Genomic DNA, 18,296 nt, shown 5'->3' on the forward strand with positions numbered 1-18,296 from the left:
GGGGGGGGAAGGAGCAGCATGGGGAGAAATTATAGAGATCTGCATTCAGAATACTACATAGAGCTGTGCTAAACTGCACACTTTATACTTGGCACACACAAAAACAATCTAGTAGCAGCAAAGTGAGGCTGTACAACTTGGATTGCTGCAGGCCATGTAAGTAAAACCTGATAAGACTTTTTTTTATTGGGCATGCTTAAAACAGCCTTGTAATCCCTTATAGGTCTTGTCTCGTTTAAGCAAGTTCAAAGCTATTGACTTTAATTGAGTTACTTTTGCTTTACAATAATGTAAATGAGATGAGAACTTCCCTTCCTCGTGGCCCTGGTTTATATTACAGCAAAATAGCCAAGTAGACTTCATTTAGACTTTTGAAACAGAAAATCTCTGGTAAAATTCATTCTTAGTTTTAAGTTTATGTAATAACTCCAAGACACATCTTGTTACTGTATGTTTTCAAAGTAATTAAGGGAGCACTTGTAGGAAATTGGTTTATTAACCAGTGTTTGGGTATCCTTTTTGAAAAGACGCATAGTTGAAATTGTTCCCATATAAATGCTATATAATAGGAGCAGCACTTTTTAAAATTTAGACTTCGATTTAGTACATTTTAATCTGTTTTCAAATTTGGACATATTCATATCACAGAGGGTCTAAACTAAAATAGACCAAACGGGATCCCGGCCTGGGTTTTCCTGATCTGAGAAACTCTTTGGTCCCTGCCAATTCAGAAATGAATTTTAGTTGCCACAATGTGTGCACTATGGCTTGCTACAGTATCAGCAAAAATATTAGTGCCCTGTGGAATTTTGGGTTGAAAGGGCAGCTTACAACAGGCACCCTTATCATGTAACACAGCAGCTGTGTCCCTTCGTTTTAAGTTGCCAATTATTCCCCATGTAATAGCCCTAAAAAGTACTTCAGAAAATTGCCCCCGAGGTTCCCTTTCATGCTCTAGTTGAGCAGTTTGAAGCAGGCAAGCACAGCTCAGCACATCTCCAGGGTGTTCTGAAGCCGAGCCATGTTTTAATAAAGATTGACACTTTCAAACAGTGCGAGGAAGTTAATGCCCAACTCCTACTGCATTTCAATTGAAGTTGGATACCAACTTCTCCCAGTGCTCCTATGGAAATTCTAGCCTAACTAAAGGTACGGGAGAGTTCATGTAAGAGGAGGATCTTTGAGCAGTCAATGAGGAGTGAAAGGAGGTGATTTTTAAACCTTCTAAATTACTTATCCCACAATCTTCAGAAAAATTGTGTTCAGAATAACATTTCATACACAACTTAGCCAGAGGAGAGGAAGAAACTGGGCCTGTAATAGGAAGATAACTTAACTTTTAACTGTGGGAGGACTAATGCATTCCCCGTAATGAATTTGGACTGTGTAGTACCCTTTTGTTTAGTCTGAACACAGCTTAGTTTTTTGTTGGCTTCTTGATTCTTTGGCTACAGGAAAGGGAGAATAATAAAACAAATACAGGATCCTTTTGCAATTCCATTAGACTAATCCTCTTTGATTCAAGCCATGTTCCACCGCTACAGCTTTTAACTTTAGAATAGACAACCACAAAGAACAACACAAGGAGAGTAAAAAGTAGAAGCAAAGTAATAACAATTCTGAATTTTACCTCAGCTTGTTAAACTCTTACTGCTTTCCACCACTCTCCCAGGCACCTTGTTGGGCATCGTGAATGTTGCCATGGGCATTGACTGGCAGGGTCAGTCCTGTCATTTCTTTCGCTTCACTCTCATCCGTCCTTCATTCAGCAACAGCAGCAAGCAAGATAGACATCACTGCAAAATATTTTCAAGCCATAGAAACTTCCAACTTTGCCCTGTAGACATCCTGACCACAAACATGCCTTGTGTGTTAGGAGTGGAAGCTGGACTAATTTTTTTTTTTTCTACTCTTGCCTCTGCTAGCAGCTTCTTGCCCATCAGTGTTCTTTCATCCTGGTGTTAGAGCAAGAGAGGTTGTTTTGCTGGCAGTTGAGAATGTACAGGGTAGCTTTGTTCTCCCTTGGTTTTTCTGATTCCCTTATGGTCTGAATGAGTACAGAGGCAGCCCAACAAAATGAAGTTTCCATCTGAGGGCTGATTTATTTCTCTTGCAACAGCAATGGAGAGGTAATAGAGGGAAGTTCCCCTGGAATACTCCTGCAAAGTCTGTGCTTGCAGGACAATTAGGGTGCACAGATTTATTTCAGCTGAGCTGGCAGGTATGGTTGTTGTCATGGCACATCATCAAAGCTAGGTGGCTTAGCAGTGCTGTGAAGTTGCATCAATTCATGTTTCATGGATGGTGCATAAGTATCTTGCATGGGCAGGTGTCAAAGTCAAAATAGTTAGATACGGTGTTGTAATCTCAGCCTTCTTTAGTGTGTATCATGTAATTTCATGGGCCAGGGAGATATGGCTGCACTGATATGATGTGGATCCTTCCTGTGCTGGGATTCTGGATGATCATCAGAAAGGGCAGGCAACCAACTTGGGAACTGCTGTCCCGCTAAGCCAGCCAACGGGAAGTGGTAAAAACTCAGAAAGAGCTAGATCCTCCTTCTTCCTACAATCACAGCAGTTAAACTGACTCCCTTTAGCTCCATTAGTATGCTGCAGTTTTCAGCGTGAGCTCTCAGCGTGTTTGTAATGGCAAGAATTGATGTATCATCACCTCATGAGTCAATATATTTGTATTAGCCTGTGGATTTCCCTTATTTTCTTTATGGAAGTGCTGAAGAGGGCTATATTGCCTCTTTTGGTAAGTTGTAAGAGCTCGTCCTTGGTGTGCCTCTGAAAAAGAGGTGGTTTTAAGTTCTGCTTCTCAGTGTCTCTTCAGCAGGCAGAGAGAAGCTTATGTTCCTGTCTGTTGTCTTTATGGTGTTGGTTCTAAGATGCTCTGCTTATTTCCTCCATTTCTGCCTCTCCAGTTGTGGGCCTTCAGGAAACAAAAGGCAGGCCAAGGTGTGGATGAGGGGAGTCTCACAGGCAGAAGCTCAGATTTTATTCCTCTGTCTCATCAAAAGCAGAATATTGTCCCTTGCAATACAGAAATTCCCCATGGCTGTTGGAAACATGCTAGTCTTCAAATGATAGCCAGCTCATTTCCAAAAGGGAGAGAGGCCAGTGACTGTGTTTGTAAATGTCATAAAAACAAGCCACAGGATGTGTTTTTATTCTCTCCTGTCATCCTGGTCTTCACATACAGTTTCAAGGCTCTGAAAAATCCGGGCACTCCCTTAGCTTCCTGGGGAGATTGTTGCAATTTCTGCTTATCCATAGGTGGCTCCAGGGGCTTGCCTTGTATTTTGGCTCCCCAAACTAAGCCAAACTTATTCCCAACCTCTTCTTCCTCCCCCACATTGTTTATCCCACTGTACATTGACCAGATGCTGTGACTGAATGCCAGGCTGCTTCTCGGCTAAGAATTAAATGATGAAAGAGAGAGTTTCAAGTAAAACCTTGGGAAAAATGTTGTGCAGTCTATTTGCCTCTCCCTACTGTGTGTGTTTACTTGTTTTGAGGATCCAGATGTCTCTGGATAGGGGCTACCTTTCTAAATTGTATCCTCATTTGTAAAAGCTATTAGAGAAGGCTCGTGGGGACCTCTGTTCTCCACCTAAGCTCCAGTGCTTGCTTTCTGCGTGTTGTAGACTCCCCTTCACTAGTGATTTAAACTACCGTGGTGATAGTGTGGGGTTTTTATTTTTCGGCCTCTGTAGCTGTGTTTTAGAGGCAAAACTGATCATACTGGAAGGTCAAAAGAATTTTCTCCCTTCTAGTTCCCAACAAAGAAATTTCCAGTGACCATTTAAATATATATCCTACCAGTTTCTGAAACAAGGTCGGTGACAGTCTTAAAGTGCATTTTGTAAGGTACCTGGGTTCATATATCCCCCTCAGCTAGAACGCCCCAAACTCGCACCAGACCCTGACTGCCTGCGGCACTCAACTGTCCCTCTCTCACTGCTGGAGAAGGAATCAGGCAGCAGCTGGAGGTGTCTCCTGGAATAAGTCAGAGCAACCAGTGCCAGTGTAGGGTGACTGCCTACCTACCCACTAATTTCCATGCACTGAAATGCTTTATTCTTGGGAGGAAAAACGCTCAAGTCTCAGCCTCGTTTCATCATCGTTTCAGCTTTCTCTGTTGGCACAGTCATCACATGGAGAGAAGGCAGACTTAGCGTAGTGCAATTGTTAAAGAATTCTTTTTTAGAAAGAGTTTCTTCCCTGGTTCTCTGTATCACTGAGGAATAACCCCTTTCCCACTGCTGCTGCAGAGTACCAGACACCGCTTAAATGGTGTAACATACTGGTGCCTGTTCAGTGATGGCTTGACGTTGAATGGTAGCATTCTCTATTTGGGCATCTTCAGCTGTTGCTTTTCCTCCTGCCCTCTTCTCCTCTGATATTCTTTGTTGCTGTCAGCAGAAAGAAAACATGAACCAAATAATGTCAAACTTGTAATATCACAATGAGTAAGAAATGAAGCAAACTGAAGGTGCCAGTTCCGTAGTATTGTTTTTAATGGATTTGTGGTGCTTGTCTACTGTGGAATTCTTGTGTATAAATCAACCATGCGAAAAGAATTAAATATGCTGAAAATACAGCACAGGAGTTCAGATTGTATAAATAGATACAGCAAGAATGTTCCATCTTGCCAAGGACACATTCAAATAATGAGTATGTCTTGCATTAAATGAATTTGTTCCCTTTCTGAAGTCTAGATGTTGCTATCACAGAAACTACCATGACAGCTGACACTCACAGCTCTCCTGCTGGTAACTTGAATGGGAGCCCAAGGGTCAAAAGGACCATGGAGATTGCCTCTTGCCCTCTAAAAGGAATCCTTCTGGGATTAGGCAGAGTTTCAGCAACTGGTGTGAGGAAAACCAGAGCTACTGAGGGTATCAGTCTCCAGGAATCTCTTGGCACCACTTGTTAATGCTAAAGGGCGCTTTTAGAAAAAGTTCATATCTCAAAAGAGCCCAGCTAAAAGGAGGAGATTGTAAGACCTGTGTATTTTGCCTGCTTTAAATATGGCGTAATGTGTGTCTCACTCGGCGAGCAGCTCTGGCTCCTCAGGTTGTGCTTGACAGTCTTGGTGAGAGCACCCACTTGTCGGGGGCCTGTGCTTCCTCTGTTCCAGGTTCTCTGAGCCAGACCCCACCCACACACTGGAGGAGCGAGTGGTACACTGGTATTTCAGCCAGCTGGACAACAACAGCAGCAATGACATCAACAAGCGGGAGCTGAAGCCTTTCAAGCGTTATGTGAAGAAGAAAGCCAAGCCCAAGAAATGTGCCCGACGTTTCACTGACTACTGTGACCTCAACAAGGACAAGTCGATCTCGCTTCAGGAGCTGAAGGGGTGCTTGGGAGTCAGCAAGGAAGGAGGTGAGTGCCTTTCCTTCCCCATTGCATGAGAATAAAAGACTTGACACGGAGTTACAGCAAACTCAGGAATCGGTTTTCTCCCAGGTGATTCAAAAGTGCCACAGTTTTTGTGTGAGAAAATGAGGGGGATTAATATCCTGCCATGCAAATGTAGTTCGTTATTTGTGTTACTGTGTTATTTGCTCTGTCTTCTATCCCTTATCATGGGCCGTTGCACTAAGCATTATACGGAAACAGGGCAAAAAGATGAGCCTTGCCTAGGACCCTGCTTGTACTGTAGAAGTCCTTGGAAACTGTAGTTCAGATCAGGTCCCTTCTGAGTAATATGCTGCTAACAATATTCTGTTGTCTCAGCCACGTAGGTTGGATGATGTATGAGCCAGAACAGACCCAGTCCTTCTCCAGAGACCCTGTTGACTAACAGCAATAATATTTATTTTCCTTGCTAAATCCAGCATGCAGGAAAGTGGATGACGCAGAGAGCGCAACTCAGAAAGAAAGCGCGGAGCTGTACTGTTGCCCATTTTCAGAGTTAAATTGCACTTTAAGATTGGGGGAGAAATAGGGCATATGAATAACGTATTTTCCTTTCTGCTTAGCGCCTGAGAAGCCAACCCACCCTCCTTCCTTTTCTTCCTCTTTCATCTTCACCTCATCTTCTGTTGGGACCTGGACCAAATTGATATTTTTGGAAATTTTATGAATTGAAACTGTTCAACCCAAGTTCAATAATTATCAGTCATTCTTGACTGTGGGCAGACTTGCTTGGCAGGAGAAGGCAAACAGGGAGATTCCAGGGGACTAATTTCCTGTGCAGGTGTTTTGGCTGTGTGGACAACTCTTGTTATAACCATCGTGCCAGTTGGGAAGGGTGGATAACTTTCTTTCTCTGGGCTTAACCTCTCATTAGTTCTTTCCTCAGGTTTAGCCTGAGTGGGAAAGGAGTTGGTGCATTTGAGTGGGGAGTTGCCTTTTCTAGGTGCTTTGCAAAAATCTTAGTTATCATAATAAGCCTGTTCCATTACCCATCAGCTGTGAGAAGCTTTCAGCTTCCCTAGTTCAGTGGAAGTTTTTTTCTTAGTCATTGGTACCTTACTGAGGAATGACATACCAAAATAGCAACCCTGTTCCTTAATTTTATTACCTTTCCAATAAGATGAATATGCCAAATGAGTTTTATTGCTATTTGGCCTGGAATAAGACTCTCTGGAATCTGCTGCCTTGGCCAACCAACTGTTCAAAATTTAGTTTATGGAAGAGGGGGGAAAAAAAAAAAGGAGAGAAGGAAGAAAATGTGAATCTTTGAGCCTGTGTGGAGGGGAAAGAAAGCAGTGAGACATTGTGAGTGCCTGATTGCCTGATTATTTGCTGAGAACACAGCCTTGACCTTTCATGGTTTCTTCCGTTGTATAAGGACAGGATTGTGTGCAAAAAGGGGCTCTGACCTTGTTTTATCATACAGTTCTACATACCTACGAAAGGCCTGATAGGCCTTGAGGATCAAAGATATATGGGTAAGTTATGTGGAAGGAAGACTGAGGGGGACTAAAGGATGGTGAGGGCTGAAAAGCAGTAGAGGGGGCGGTGCAGGGAGCAGGTAATACCATGTAGGAAAGAACTGAGGGAGAGTACTCTGGAGGTGCAGTAAGCAAGTATGTGATGGATCTTTTTTAAGAAGTCATGAATTTGTGAGATGGTAGATGACATGTTTGCTCTCTATTCATAAGAACTTCTGAATTAAGAAATAACCAGTAGCTTGTCCCTTCTCCAACTTTCCCTTATCCTGATCATGGGTACATGCAGTCAGTCAACTAGTCCATGTATTTGCTCTCTATTTCTTTCTCCATACACCATGGCCTCCAAACATCTGCTGGGGCTGAGGTCACTGTGGGTCCAAGCCAAGAGCTAGTTGGGAACCTTTTTGATGAGGTACTTTCAGTTGTGAGCTGCCAGTCAGATGAAACCAAAACTTTTCATGGAAATATTTCTGTTTCAACAAAAGCTTTGCTGGAAAGGTTTTTCTGGTCTGGATTGGATGAGGAAGGGTTGGAGGGAGGCAAGGAAAATCATCATTTCCCCTTGATATACTTCATTACAAATGAACTTGCCTCAGATGTTCCAAATCCTGGTTGGGTATCCAGCAGCATAAGGAGTAAAATGAATCATTCCAGGTGAGTGTGCCTCCTACTAGGCAAACTGAACACTTGTAATGATTTTGAAATTAAAACTTCATGCAAATTTTGTAGGGTTTGGTATGCTGAGAAAACAAATGTTAAGGCTTCTGCATTTTTGTCAGGGTTTTGGTGGGGTGTTTTTTTTTTTTTTGTGTGGCCAGTTCTATCCAAACACGGAAATAGTGTTGCTTGAAGGAAGCACAGGGCATAGGTAGATCAGCACTGTTATATATGTTTTGGGCACTAGATAGTTAACTAAGTAAGATTTATGTGGGAGGATACAGCTGGAATATTCATAAGGACAAACCTGAATCTGAGCTCTTTCCAGCTTAGGATCAAATCTGTCCAAGATGCATAGTTCTGTCTGTCTTCCCCTCCTCAGCAGGTTCTTGATGCCTGTGGTCACCTAATACGTGGGTGCTGCCAGCCAGTGGTTCTTCAGTGAGAAAAATAGCTGTCCAGTCTGCCAGAGACCCTTCTGCTTTTCCATCCTTATGATGACCCAAAAAGTTGCTGGGAAATCTGCTAGGTCTCGTGGCCACTTTGCACAGCTCTTGCCCCTCTGCTCAAACCAGATATGTTTCTATCAGGGACAGTTCAGATAGAAATACGCCATTCCTGGATCTCAGAATGGAGTAGCCACAAAGAGCCAGCCTTTGAGGGCTTTGAGAAGCCTGCAAATGGTTTCTTAAACTGGGGCAGAGCAGGCAGAGAGGGCTTGTAGCTGGGAATATGCCAGAAACAGTCTTTGCCATCATTTGATCTAGGATTGTCTGAGGAATTGTGGAAGCAAAACAGACTGATTTACAGCCTGTTAAAAGTTAGCATTCATCAGTGCAGTCTGCGCAGCCTGAGTTAAGGGGGGAACCATCTGTGATCAAAGAACAAATGTAGCTCTCTGCATTAGTTAAAAGGCAGGGTCCTTGAGAGGAGATAGACATGCACTGTAAAGCTTTGCTGGAAAGTTACTGGACCCAAGGTGAATAGGAGTCCAGTGATCTCAGAGAGGAGGACTGTAGATCTGAGCAAGGCTTGTACTAGTTGTGCTGGCTGCAAAATGCTGGAGTTGAGTTTTACCTCTATATTCTTCCAAATTCAGAAGACAAAGTCAGCATTTTGTGCACGCCCAAAGAGGAGCTCAGGGATTAAGCAGCGAAGAAATGTCCCTCTGCCAGCTGACGGGAAGTTTCCTTCTGCCAGTTCAGATCTCGTGATTGCTTTGCCATCCAAGAGCTTGTCAGATGGTAGGTGTTGGGCGCGCTTCACAGGCCATGAGGACTTCTGGGGTGGAACCCAGCCACTGTCTGTGCTAACAGCCAGCTACCAAGAGCACAGTTCAGAAACAGGATCAAAATATCTTAATTGAAAAGGGCGGGGGGGTGTGTAATTAAACAGCATGTCACTTTCTATTGGAGCTGAGAAAATACTACAGAAAGAAGGAAAAATAATGGACAAACAGCAGATTTAATTCAGTGGCGTTTGGGACCCTTCAGTTTGGTATCTGGAGAAGTAACTGATTCTCTGTGTGCTTGGGAGGCTTCTGGGTCTGAGGATGCTCTTTATTGCTGCTGTGCAAGCAGCTGTGTGGGAGCAGGTAGCAAGGAGCAGTCACCTGGGAAAGGCCTCTAGACCGATGATGGTAGAAAGCTGACAACAGTCTGAGAGGCTATGAGAAAACTGCAACCAGGTAGTGACTGAGTTAATAAAAAGGAAATTCAGACTACCTCTAATTACAATTAGATTAGAACATAAACAAGCTCTGCTGGTTCTGTGCTTGGTTTTGTTTGCCTTGTTCAGATATCCCCCTTTGGAGCTCAGCAGAGATGCTGTAGTTTGTCACCTTTAATCTTGAGGGAAGTTACTGATGGTTAGTATGAATCAGGACACCAGTATTGTGTTGAGGACACCAGATAAGGCTTGTGGTAGTGTGTTCCTCCCCCATCAAAGGCGAGAGCTTTGTTCGGTAAGTCTGAGGAATCTTTTCTTCCTATAAAAAGCTGCTGGGGTTTCCTTGGGGCTTTTCCTTTTGAAAGACACCTGGCCTAATCCAGTGTGGCTAGAACTGTTACCCAAAACAGTGTACTTGTGAGGCTGAGCAAATACCCTGCATTGTGAAACTTGCTGAGTGATGGGATGTTACCCTGTAGTACCCAACGGCTTCCCAGATGTATGTTAGTAACCTGCTCTCATCATCTGCCACATTCCTCCTCCTCTTTCATGTCAACTTTGTGCTTGGTGAAGCATTGTTTTGGTGGGGTTTTGTCTTCTGGAGGTATATGTGGCTGGCCTGTGTTTATATCGAAGGCAGCTGCCTGAAGGCGATACTCTCTGCCTTCGGAGAGACGGGTGATGAGCTGCAGGGTAGTTTCCCAGCATGGATGTATGGGGCCAGACCCACGGAAAGCAGAGCACCCTACCAGGCTGTCGGAAAGGCGATAGGACAAGAGGAAATGGCCTCAAGTTGCGCCAGGGGAGGTTTATATTGGGCATTAGGAAAAAATTTTTCAATGAAAGGGTTATCAGGCGCTGGAACAGGATGCCCAGGGAAGTGGTGGAGTCCCCATCCCTGGAGGTATTTAGAAGACGGGTAGCTGTGGTGCTTAGGGAGATGGCTTAGTGGTGGGATGGCAGGGTTAGGTTAACGGTTGGACTCGGTGATCTTAAAGTTCTTTTCCAACCTAAATGATTCTATTATTCTAAAGGTGAGCCCTGCCCTGCCCAGAGCATCCCCCCCATTTCAGGGATGCTCCCAGCCTTTCGCATCAGCCTCCCTGGAGCCCCTGGCCTCCTCCCGCAGTCAGACAGGCCTGGGTCGCAGCGGTGCACAGTGCCATTACCCGCCCTGGCTGCAAAAGGGGGGGTGGAATCCGCTCTCGGCAGCAGAGCTCCGCTGCTCCTACGCGGGCGCAGGCGACCACCACCAGTTCCTCTGAGCCCACCCGGGCAGGTGGCTGGTATGGGGCTGGCGTTCCGGGGCCTTGAAGCAACTTTCCGTGTCTATCAGTTTCTCTTATTGACCGTCTCTAAAGCCGACAGGTTGTGCTTTGCAACCCGCCCCAGGCTCGGCCACCGCCACCTTTCTTTGCCTCTCGCTCTTCCTTCCCAGCGGTTCCGCTTCCCTCCTGCAGCCCAGCCTCCCGGCTCCTGGGCCTTCCCCGGTCTCACCCCTGCTCTCCGAGCTTCTGCCATCTTGCTCTTGCACGCAGCTAAGTTTGCTTGAGCTGTGAGTCTGCAAAGTACTTCATGTGCAAAGCAAGCCGTGCCATCGGGTCAGCTGCAGGCACAAATCAAAGCTGAGGCTCAGGCGGGGCCGGAGCGGAGGGTGGCAACAGGCTTGCTGTTTCTGGCTGGGACCAGGAGTTCCCCTTGCCAGCTAATCCCTCACCCAAAATCAGACTAAGTAGCTAGGAGGAAATGTAACACACTTTTGAGAGCTCCTGTAATATCCCTGAGCTGTCTGTACCCAGGGCATGGTAGGACCAGGTTTACTGCTGAGGTGAGCGCCCTTGCCAGGAGCTCCATCTGGTGTAGCTCCATCCCCTGACACAGTCACAGCTCTGCAGTCTGTCCCTGCCCTTCTGCCGCATATGAGTTCAGGTCTTTGGTCTGAGGCACCTGTTTGATTGTTTGGTCCAAGCTAAAGATTTAGTAACTTGGGCTATCTGTATTGCTTACTCCTTCACTGTTCCGTCCGCCCTCTGTCTACGTGACATTATTTTGCTTGCTCTTAGCAAAAACTATTTTGGGAAACTTCATGGTACTACTTGCATCTTTCCTTTCTTATTTTTCCTCCTTCCACAGTTTAGTTTAACCTTGTAATTGTTGCTGCTTGCCCTCTGGATTTCACCATGTTCAGATACTACAACCCCAGGTATTCAACAGCTCTCATCTTGAGCACATTACTCTGACTTGCATGTGAATCTTAAGGAGTGCTGGCAGGACTCGCTGTGTGCGCACTCAGAGGAGCTTCTTTGAGCCTGCCCTCCGGCAGCAGACAGTGGGGATGCTCCTTTGTCATGCCATGGCACTTACTGCCTTTAATATGGTTCTTGGATTTTACAGGTAGCCTGAGCAGTTTACCCAATGGAAAAAGACAAGGCCTTAACCCTTTCAGTGAGTATCTTGTAAAAATGTTTCCTTTTTTCTGTGATAACCCTGTGTCCCAAAATTCATTCTCCTCTGCTCTCCTATGTTCACAAATATCAATATAGAAACAGCTGGAAACCAAAGTTGTTCATAAGAGGTGTGAATATAACATGCAGCTCAGCTGCTTCATTTCAAAGTCCAGCACTGTGTCTTCAGCTGGGGCAGACAGTACATCGCTAAGGAATTAGCAGCTATGGGATGAGCGCGCTCCTACCCTGTTCTCCCTGCTTCTAGCAAGCAATGCTTTAGGTCATCTGTTGTGTTTACATTACATTGCTCCATGGACAAGTTCCCATGAAGAGTCCTCTCTGTCCCGGGGAAGGCCTGCTCTCCTCTGTATTTTGTGGCAGCAAATTGCACCCTTTCGTCAGGCATGAAGAACAACTTTTGCTTTTAGACCTGCTGCCTCATGGTTTCATTGGGTGCTTCTCATTACAGATTGTGAGAAACAGTGAGCGGTTCTCCCCTGCCTATCTTTCCCCTGCCACTTGTTGTTCTATAGCCTTCCAACATATGTCTGGTTAGACTTATTTCCATGTTGAAAAGACCTAGGCTATGTATTTGCTTAATGACAGAAGCCTTCCCATACCTCTTTGCTGTCCTCCTTACCTTTCTGGGTACCTTCTCTGGCTGAACAGAGAACTGAAGATAAAGATCAGCTAAGCCTTATACATGGACGTAGTGATGTTTCCTGGTGTGTCCTCAGTTCTGAGCATGCATTTTATTTTTCTTTGCTGCTAAAAGCTGCGCAGAGGCATTCAAAAAAGTTGTGTACTGTGGCTTCAACCTCTTTCCTCATCACTCGGAGCGCTTAGTGTAGGACAGGTCATCCCCGCTCCTGCACTGCGTTGCATGTATAGACATCGAAGTCAATCCAGTGCTTTCATGAGCTGGTCATTGAGCACTGTGAATGCCTTTTGCAGAGCCGTGCAGTTGATTTCAAATATGATGATCTGGAATAATTTTGCATTTGACAAGATTACCACCCCCATGGCAGGGCATGTTGATAAGCACTGATCCCAGTGAGGCCTGTCTGGTAATCTTTCTCCTTTCTGAAAACCAAATTGATACTTCTGCCTTCTCTTCACCATGTTTTCACCTGTAATTAATCCACAGAGCTCTCACTCTGATCCCGTAAGAGCCTTGATTCTTTCAGAACCTTTGATGGGGGGCTTAACAAAAGCTTTCTGAAGAAACGAGCGTAGGGGTGCACGCACCCATCTGGCTCACTAAGCAGCACCCTTGCGTCATCCACTGGAACACTGATAGCCCCGCAGGGTCCTGGGACCCCCAGCTCCAAGTACACTGCATCCCTGCTGCAGAATCAGTAGCTTGGTAGGCTTGAGATCGCCTGGTGCAGGCAGGTCTCTAAGAGCCATTGAGCAGGGAGACTGCTGCACTGTGCTGTGGCAGAGGTGGGGAGAGGTGGCTTGCCCTCGCCCCCACTCACGGGGAAGATAGTCGGGTGGCACAGGCTTCTGCGTCAGCCTGAGCAGAGGGGAGAGATGTCGGACCAGTTGTTTGCCCGGACTGTGTGCCCGTTTCCAAGGAGGGGGAGGGAGAGGAAAGTAGTGGTTTGTGTTTAAAAATACGTCAGTCCCTAGGGCTCAGTGTGACTCATTCAATGCTTTTTTCAGCAAGGCTGTCTCATTAGCCCCTGATTGTTTTCAGCCTCACAGCTTACTCTGGGATCTCAGCCTTCTGGGGCTGTGGCTGCAGCAGAGGCTGTACTGTATCTTTATCAGTCAGGTGCCCTTTTGGTTTTAATTTGCCTTTTTTTCCTCACCTTCTCTGCTTCTGTTTTGTTTTGTTTTTTGTTTTTTCCTCCTTTCCCACCCCACCCTTTTTTCAGTAGGTCGCCTGGTGTAGCCGCAGAAGACAAGAAGGGGAAGGCAGAAGCTGACCCAAAGGGAAGAAAGATCCAGCAACAGGCGGACAGACACCTTGCTGCTTGTGAGCAAGCATGCAGCATCAGCAACATCCAACGTAGCAGAAGTGGCACCCAGAACATTTGCACTTTTTAATAATTGGTTTGGGTTTGGGTTTATTTTTAATTGCTTTTTCAATGCCATTATCTAATACTTTGGAGAGTGGGGGGGAAGCAGGATCATGACTTTTTAAAATTGGAACAGCTACTGATGACGTAAAATTGAGTTCCCTGGGACTCAAAGAAAGAGAATTTTATATACTGTATATAAATATATATGTAAATTGTACAGTTGTCTTGTACAGGGGTTGGAGTCACTGTTCCGTTCCTCCCTTTGCTTTTGAAGGCTGTTAGGGTTAGAGGGACACTTTGCATTTAAGGGATTACAGTAATGCATTCATTTCTGCCACCAAACCATAGTTCAGTTGCAAACCTTAACACCCCCATCCAAAAAGGAGCAAGTATATCAGCATGACCTGTGCTTGCAGAAGTGCACACAGTGCCCCGGATACCAAACGCCTCTTGGGAGCAGCTGAACCCCTTCTTTTCTTACTGTAAAGCCCTGTGCAACTCACAGGCACTTGGGCTGTTGAGAGAGCACAGATTTCACCTAAGTATTGGTGCACGGCAAAGCTATTTAAAGTAGGGATGGAAAAGGGTTGTATTAAGGACATGCAAACGTAATTTCTGCACCTGATGCACGTTGGGCAGAAATGAATTGCAAATGCGTCACTGTTCAGGCTCAGAAGACGCGCTTAGCAAAGACGTGCCATGCCTCGGGAATCTAACGCTGTAGGAGGGATGTGGGAGCCATAGGCCTAGTAGAGTCAGCGAAGTCTTGCATCTTCCTCTCTGACAAAATGTTTGTCTATATGTTGTACAACAATAAAAATATTGAGAAGCCTGCTAAAAGCAGCATCAGCCTGCCTGTTGCTTTGCTGAAGAGCAAAGAACATATTTGTCAGTGCAGAAAGACACAATCACGCTGCTGGTCCCCGAGAGTCTGGTTTACTCATGTGTCAACACTGCAGCTTGGGCCACGCTCACGGGTGAAGGTCTGTCTGCCATGACTGTTCTTGTCTTTGCTGGTTGTGAGTCTCAACCTCCTCTCCTGCACAGGGCTGTGCCTGCCTAGCTTAGCATCCGCTTCGCCTCCTTCACTGTTACCAGTACCTCCTGTGCTATCGCACTCCAGTGTCACATTATAATAACAGTGAAGACTTGGATTGAGAGGCCTGGTCTCTTGGAGGCTGTTTCAGCTACCAGCAATTTTTCCCGAGTTGTTTTTTACTTAATCACAGGTATAATTGTAAAGTCAGCAGTAGGGCAGGAACACCCGTGTCAGCAGTCCAAAGTTTGGGCAGAGTGTGGTGGGACACGCACTGTTTGCTTTGTGCATTTCCAACCACTGGCAGCACTTGCCTGTCCGTAGGAAATGTTCTGAGCAGCCTCCCACTTCAGACCTGGGGATCTTTGTGCTACTCATCTATGGACCAAGAACCTGTAGTCAGAGGTGGTGACGTGCCATGCTAGTATGAGATCACAGCAGCAATTGCTTGTAACAGCATTGTGTTACTGTAGAGACTGGGCTTGTCCCTTGAGGCTTTGCTGCTTTGGTAAAAGCTGTTGCAACACAGCATCTTCGCTCCATGGCATGTCATGGCATGTCATCATGATGATAGCATGAGATAAACACGTCACAGCAGGAGTGTCCTGATGCAGTGTTAGTGCCTTGTTGACAAAATGGAAAGTTTTTTTAAAAAAAACAAAGCAAACAAAGAACCCCAAACAAAAAATCTTTCTATAAACAACTGTTCAAGAGTAGTAATAACGCTTCTTCTGGGAAGTAGATTGGGAGCGAAGTAAAGCATTTGGCATGGTTGAAAACACCTCTGGTAACCTCTGAAGTATACATCATACCACCGTAATATAGACGTCGTCTCTAGCAAGAGCAGATCCTGCTGCTGGGTCTTCATGGTTTCTCACATACAATGTATGTGCTTTTTTGGCCTGCAAGCTCTCATCTTCTTGATTGTATCTTCTCTTTTTAAATGCCCAGGGCACATCTTTTGCGTGTTGAAATTATTTGGTTTACTGTATAGTTAGAAATGTCGCTGTCACTCATTAATCCTATTGTAGGAGTAAAGAATGAATCCAGCTGTATAAAAATACCCCTCTCCCTTTTTAATATGCTTGTTTTAGGAATTAAAAGCTCTGGCTGCTGGGTTGGTGTTTGGTTTTTTGTTTGTTTTTTGTTTTGTTTTAATGTATAGTTGCATCCAGCAAAAGCAGCCACTTGGATACCTATAGGAATTCTGTCAGCCAGCCACTGGGACCAAGCAATGCCCCGCATGATTGCAGGGTGAGTGCAGAGCTACTAAAAGTCACTGCATCTTTTCTTCTGGAAATGTCAGTAAGCCAGCCAGCCAACTCTCCTGCCTGTCACATAAAGCCTTCTGCAGACCTCCTTTTTCTCATCCTTGTGTCCTTCCCTTCCTAAAGGGCTGCATTCATGTGTAGTTTGCAATTAAAATTGGGTCAGCTCCTCAAGGAAGCCAAGCAAGGGGTGGCTGCTTTGGTATTGGTGGGTATTCATGTTGTTAGGCTAGGGCTAACTGTATGGATGGATTGGGGTCCAAGCATTATATTGCTTTCTCCTTTACTTTCATGGGATGAGTCCCGGTCCCGGCGTCCTGACTTGCTGGGTTTGCACAGGCCTCTGAGCAGCTTCTGGCAACATTTGTACGTGGGCATGCAAGACCCAATCAGCATGGCTGTGTAACATCTGGATAGAGGTTGCGTTACTTGTTCTGGGTTTGTGTGTTGGAAGATCACGCAGACAGTACTGGTCCTGATTCATATAACCCATCCTATGAGTTGTCCAAACAGACTGTACTCATCAGAAGGGAGCAGTGCCTCAGTTCCCCTCTTCCCCTGTTGCTTTTACTGCCAGGTAACTGGTCAGTCCACCTGGCTGCCAGGCCAAACAGGTCCTTACCTGGTGGTGGTAAGTGTTCTTCTGCTCTGCCTTGCATCAGTAGCATCCTACTGAAGCTGGGGCACGGGGAGTGTCGGAGTTGTGCCTGGAAGCAGACCCTGGGCAGGTCTCTCCTCATCCTTCAAGTCTTCCTGGGCCTCTCCAGCTCTACTTTGGATGACAGCTGAAAACAGCTGGGACAGAGAAGAGAACCAGGACTCCACAGTGCAAGTCATCTGCTTTTCCTGCCTGAAGCAAAAAATCTTTCCTTTTTTGCTGATCCTCCAAGGGTGCAGTGTGTTGGAGGGAACTGCATTATGGTGGGATTCATCCGTGTGAAGGCACCGCTTTCCATGGCCTGAGTTTATATCGAACTTACCCTGCCCCAGCACATTTCTGCCTATGGGATTATTTGTTAGACTGAAAGGCATCTGTTTGATTTTGGTTTTATAATAAAATAGATAACTTTTGCTCCTGTGTCTTGCTGAATCTTTATTTCCAAAACTTCTCTCTTTCACATACTGTTCTGTTACCTGTGCAGTGCCATAGGAGAGGGAAGGGGACTTTCCTGCTGCCAGAGTCGTGTGTCAGTCTTTGGTTGGGTTCTGAGGTCCTTGGATGTTTCTCTCCTGTGTGTAAGCCTCCAGGTTGAATTGAAACATGCCCCAGGGTGCTTCTCCGTGGTTAGATGACAGCTGCCTGAATCTGCCCCGGCTGTTCCGAAAGGCTGTGAAGCTGCAGTGAGAGAGTAGAAGCGACAACAGAAGGTGAGACCCACAGCCAAGAGGGATCTCCTAGCACGGTCTGCCTAGAGCGGGGACAGAAGACAGGCACTGCACCTCACATCTCATCCCCACTCGCCTTGGGAGCCTTCGTACTTTCTGCAGGTCAGGCCTCACTACATGGGAATCTGAAATAGTATCTTCTAGGTGTTGTCCAAAACCTTTTAATCCTCAGTGGTAACAAGTAGCAAGCAATGCTGGGAAGCTGCTGCTATTGTAGAACTGCTATCTCCTGGGCTGCAGGGAGGTGCCAGTCATCAGCGGCGGCAGCACCAGGTCCATGACAGAGGAGGCCACGCACCATTCCCATCAAGCAGATATGACCAGTTTTCTCATCAGTCTGCGTCATTTCACTTGATCATATGTAAAATCTCTCACAGTTAATGAGGAGCCAATTCATTTATTGCACACCAGTGGGGAAGCAATTGTGGTCCCAAAGAGAGGTTTTTCTGCTTGTGTAGCAGTCACAGGCTGGCTTGTTTGTAGGTGGGCAGAGCAGGGAGGGGTGGGCTAAGACTGTTGCCTTTAGATGCAAGTTAATGATGAAAGGAGAAAATGCAGGGATGAGTGACAGCCAAATGTGGATTTGTCAAGAATAAAATGGCAAACAAGCTAATTTCCATGTATTACCAAGGTAACAAGTTTGGGGCTAAGGGAGAAGCAGTAGTTGTCATCTCTGGAATTCTGCAAGACTTAATTAAAATAGGAAAAGAATATTGAAAAAAAAAACAAACCCCAAACCAATTCCTTGGCCATGCTTCCTGTTTCTGAGGTCACCATAAGATACTCGAGAGGCCTTCACCCTTCCCTGGTGGTGCAGTCATTCTGTAAGCAAGTCAGAAGAACCCCAAAGAGCTTGCTTCTGCCTCTGCTTCCAACAGTGATCTTGCCAGA

At 45.7% G+C, this 18,296-nt stretch overlaps 1 protein-coding gene across 1 annotated transcript in view; it reads left to right on the forward strand.

Moving 5' to 3' along the window:
• Window positions 1–12,171, forward strand: part of SMOC1 (SPARC related modular calcium binding 1) — an 85,217-nt gene extending 73,046 nt beyond the window's left edge. Inside the window, exons 11-13 of the mRNA XM_035889796.1 lie at window positions 5,149–5,396; window positions 11,633–11,683; window positions 12,155–12,171. Coding sequence (XP_035745689.1) covers window positions 5,149–5,396; window positions 11,633–11,683; window positions 12,155–12,171 — 316 coding nt within the window. The remainder of the gene's footprint in view (window positions 1–5,148; window positions 5,397–11,632; window positions 11,684–12,154) is intronic.
• Window positions 12,172–18,296: the final 6,125 nt, after the last annotated feature.

The sequence above is a fragment of the Egretta garzetta genome, unplaced genomic scaffold, assembly GCF_000687185.1.
Source record: "Egretta garzetta isolate BGI_Z169 unplaced genomic scaffold, ASM68718v1 scaffold2, whole genome shotgun sequence".
Classification (NCBI taxonomy): Eukaryota; Metazoa; Chordata; class Aves; order Pelecaniformes; family Ardeidae; genus Egretta; species Egretta garzetta.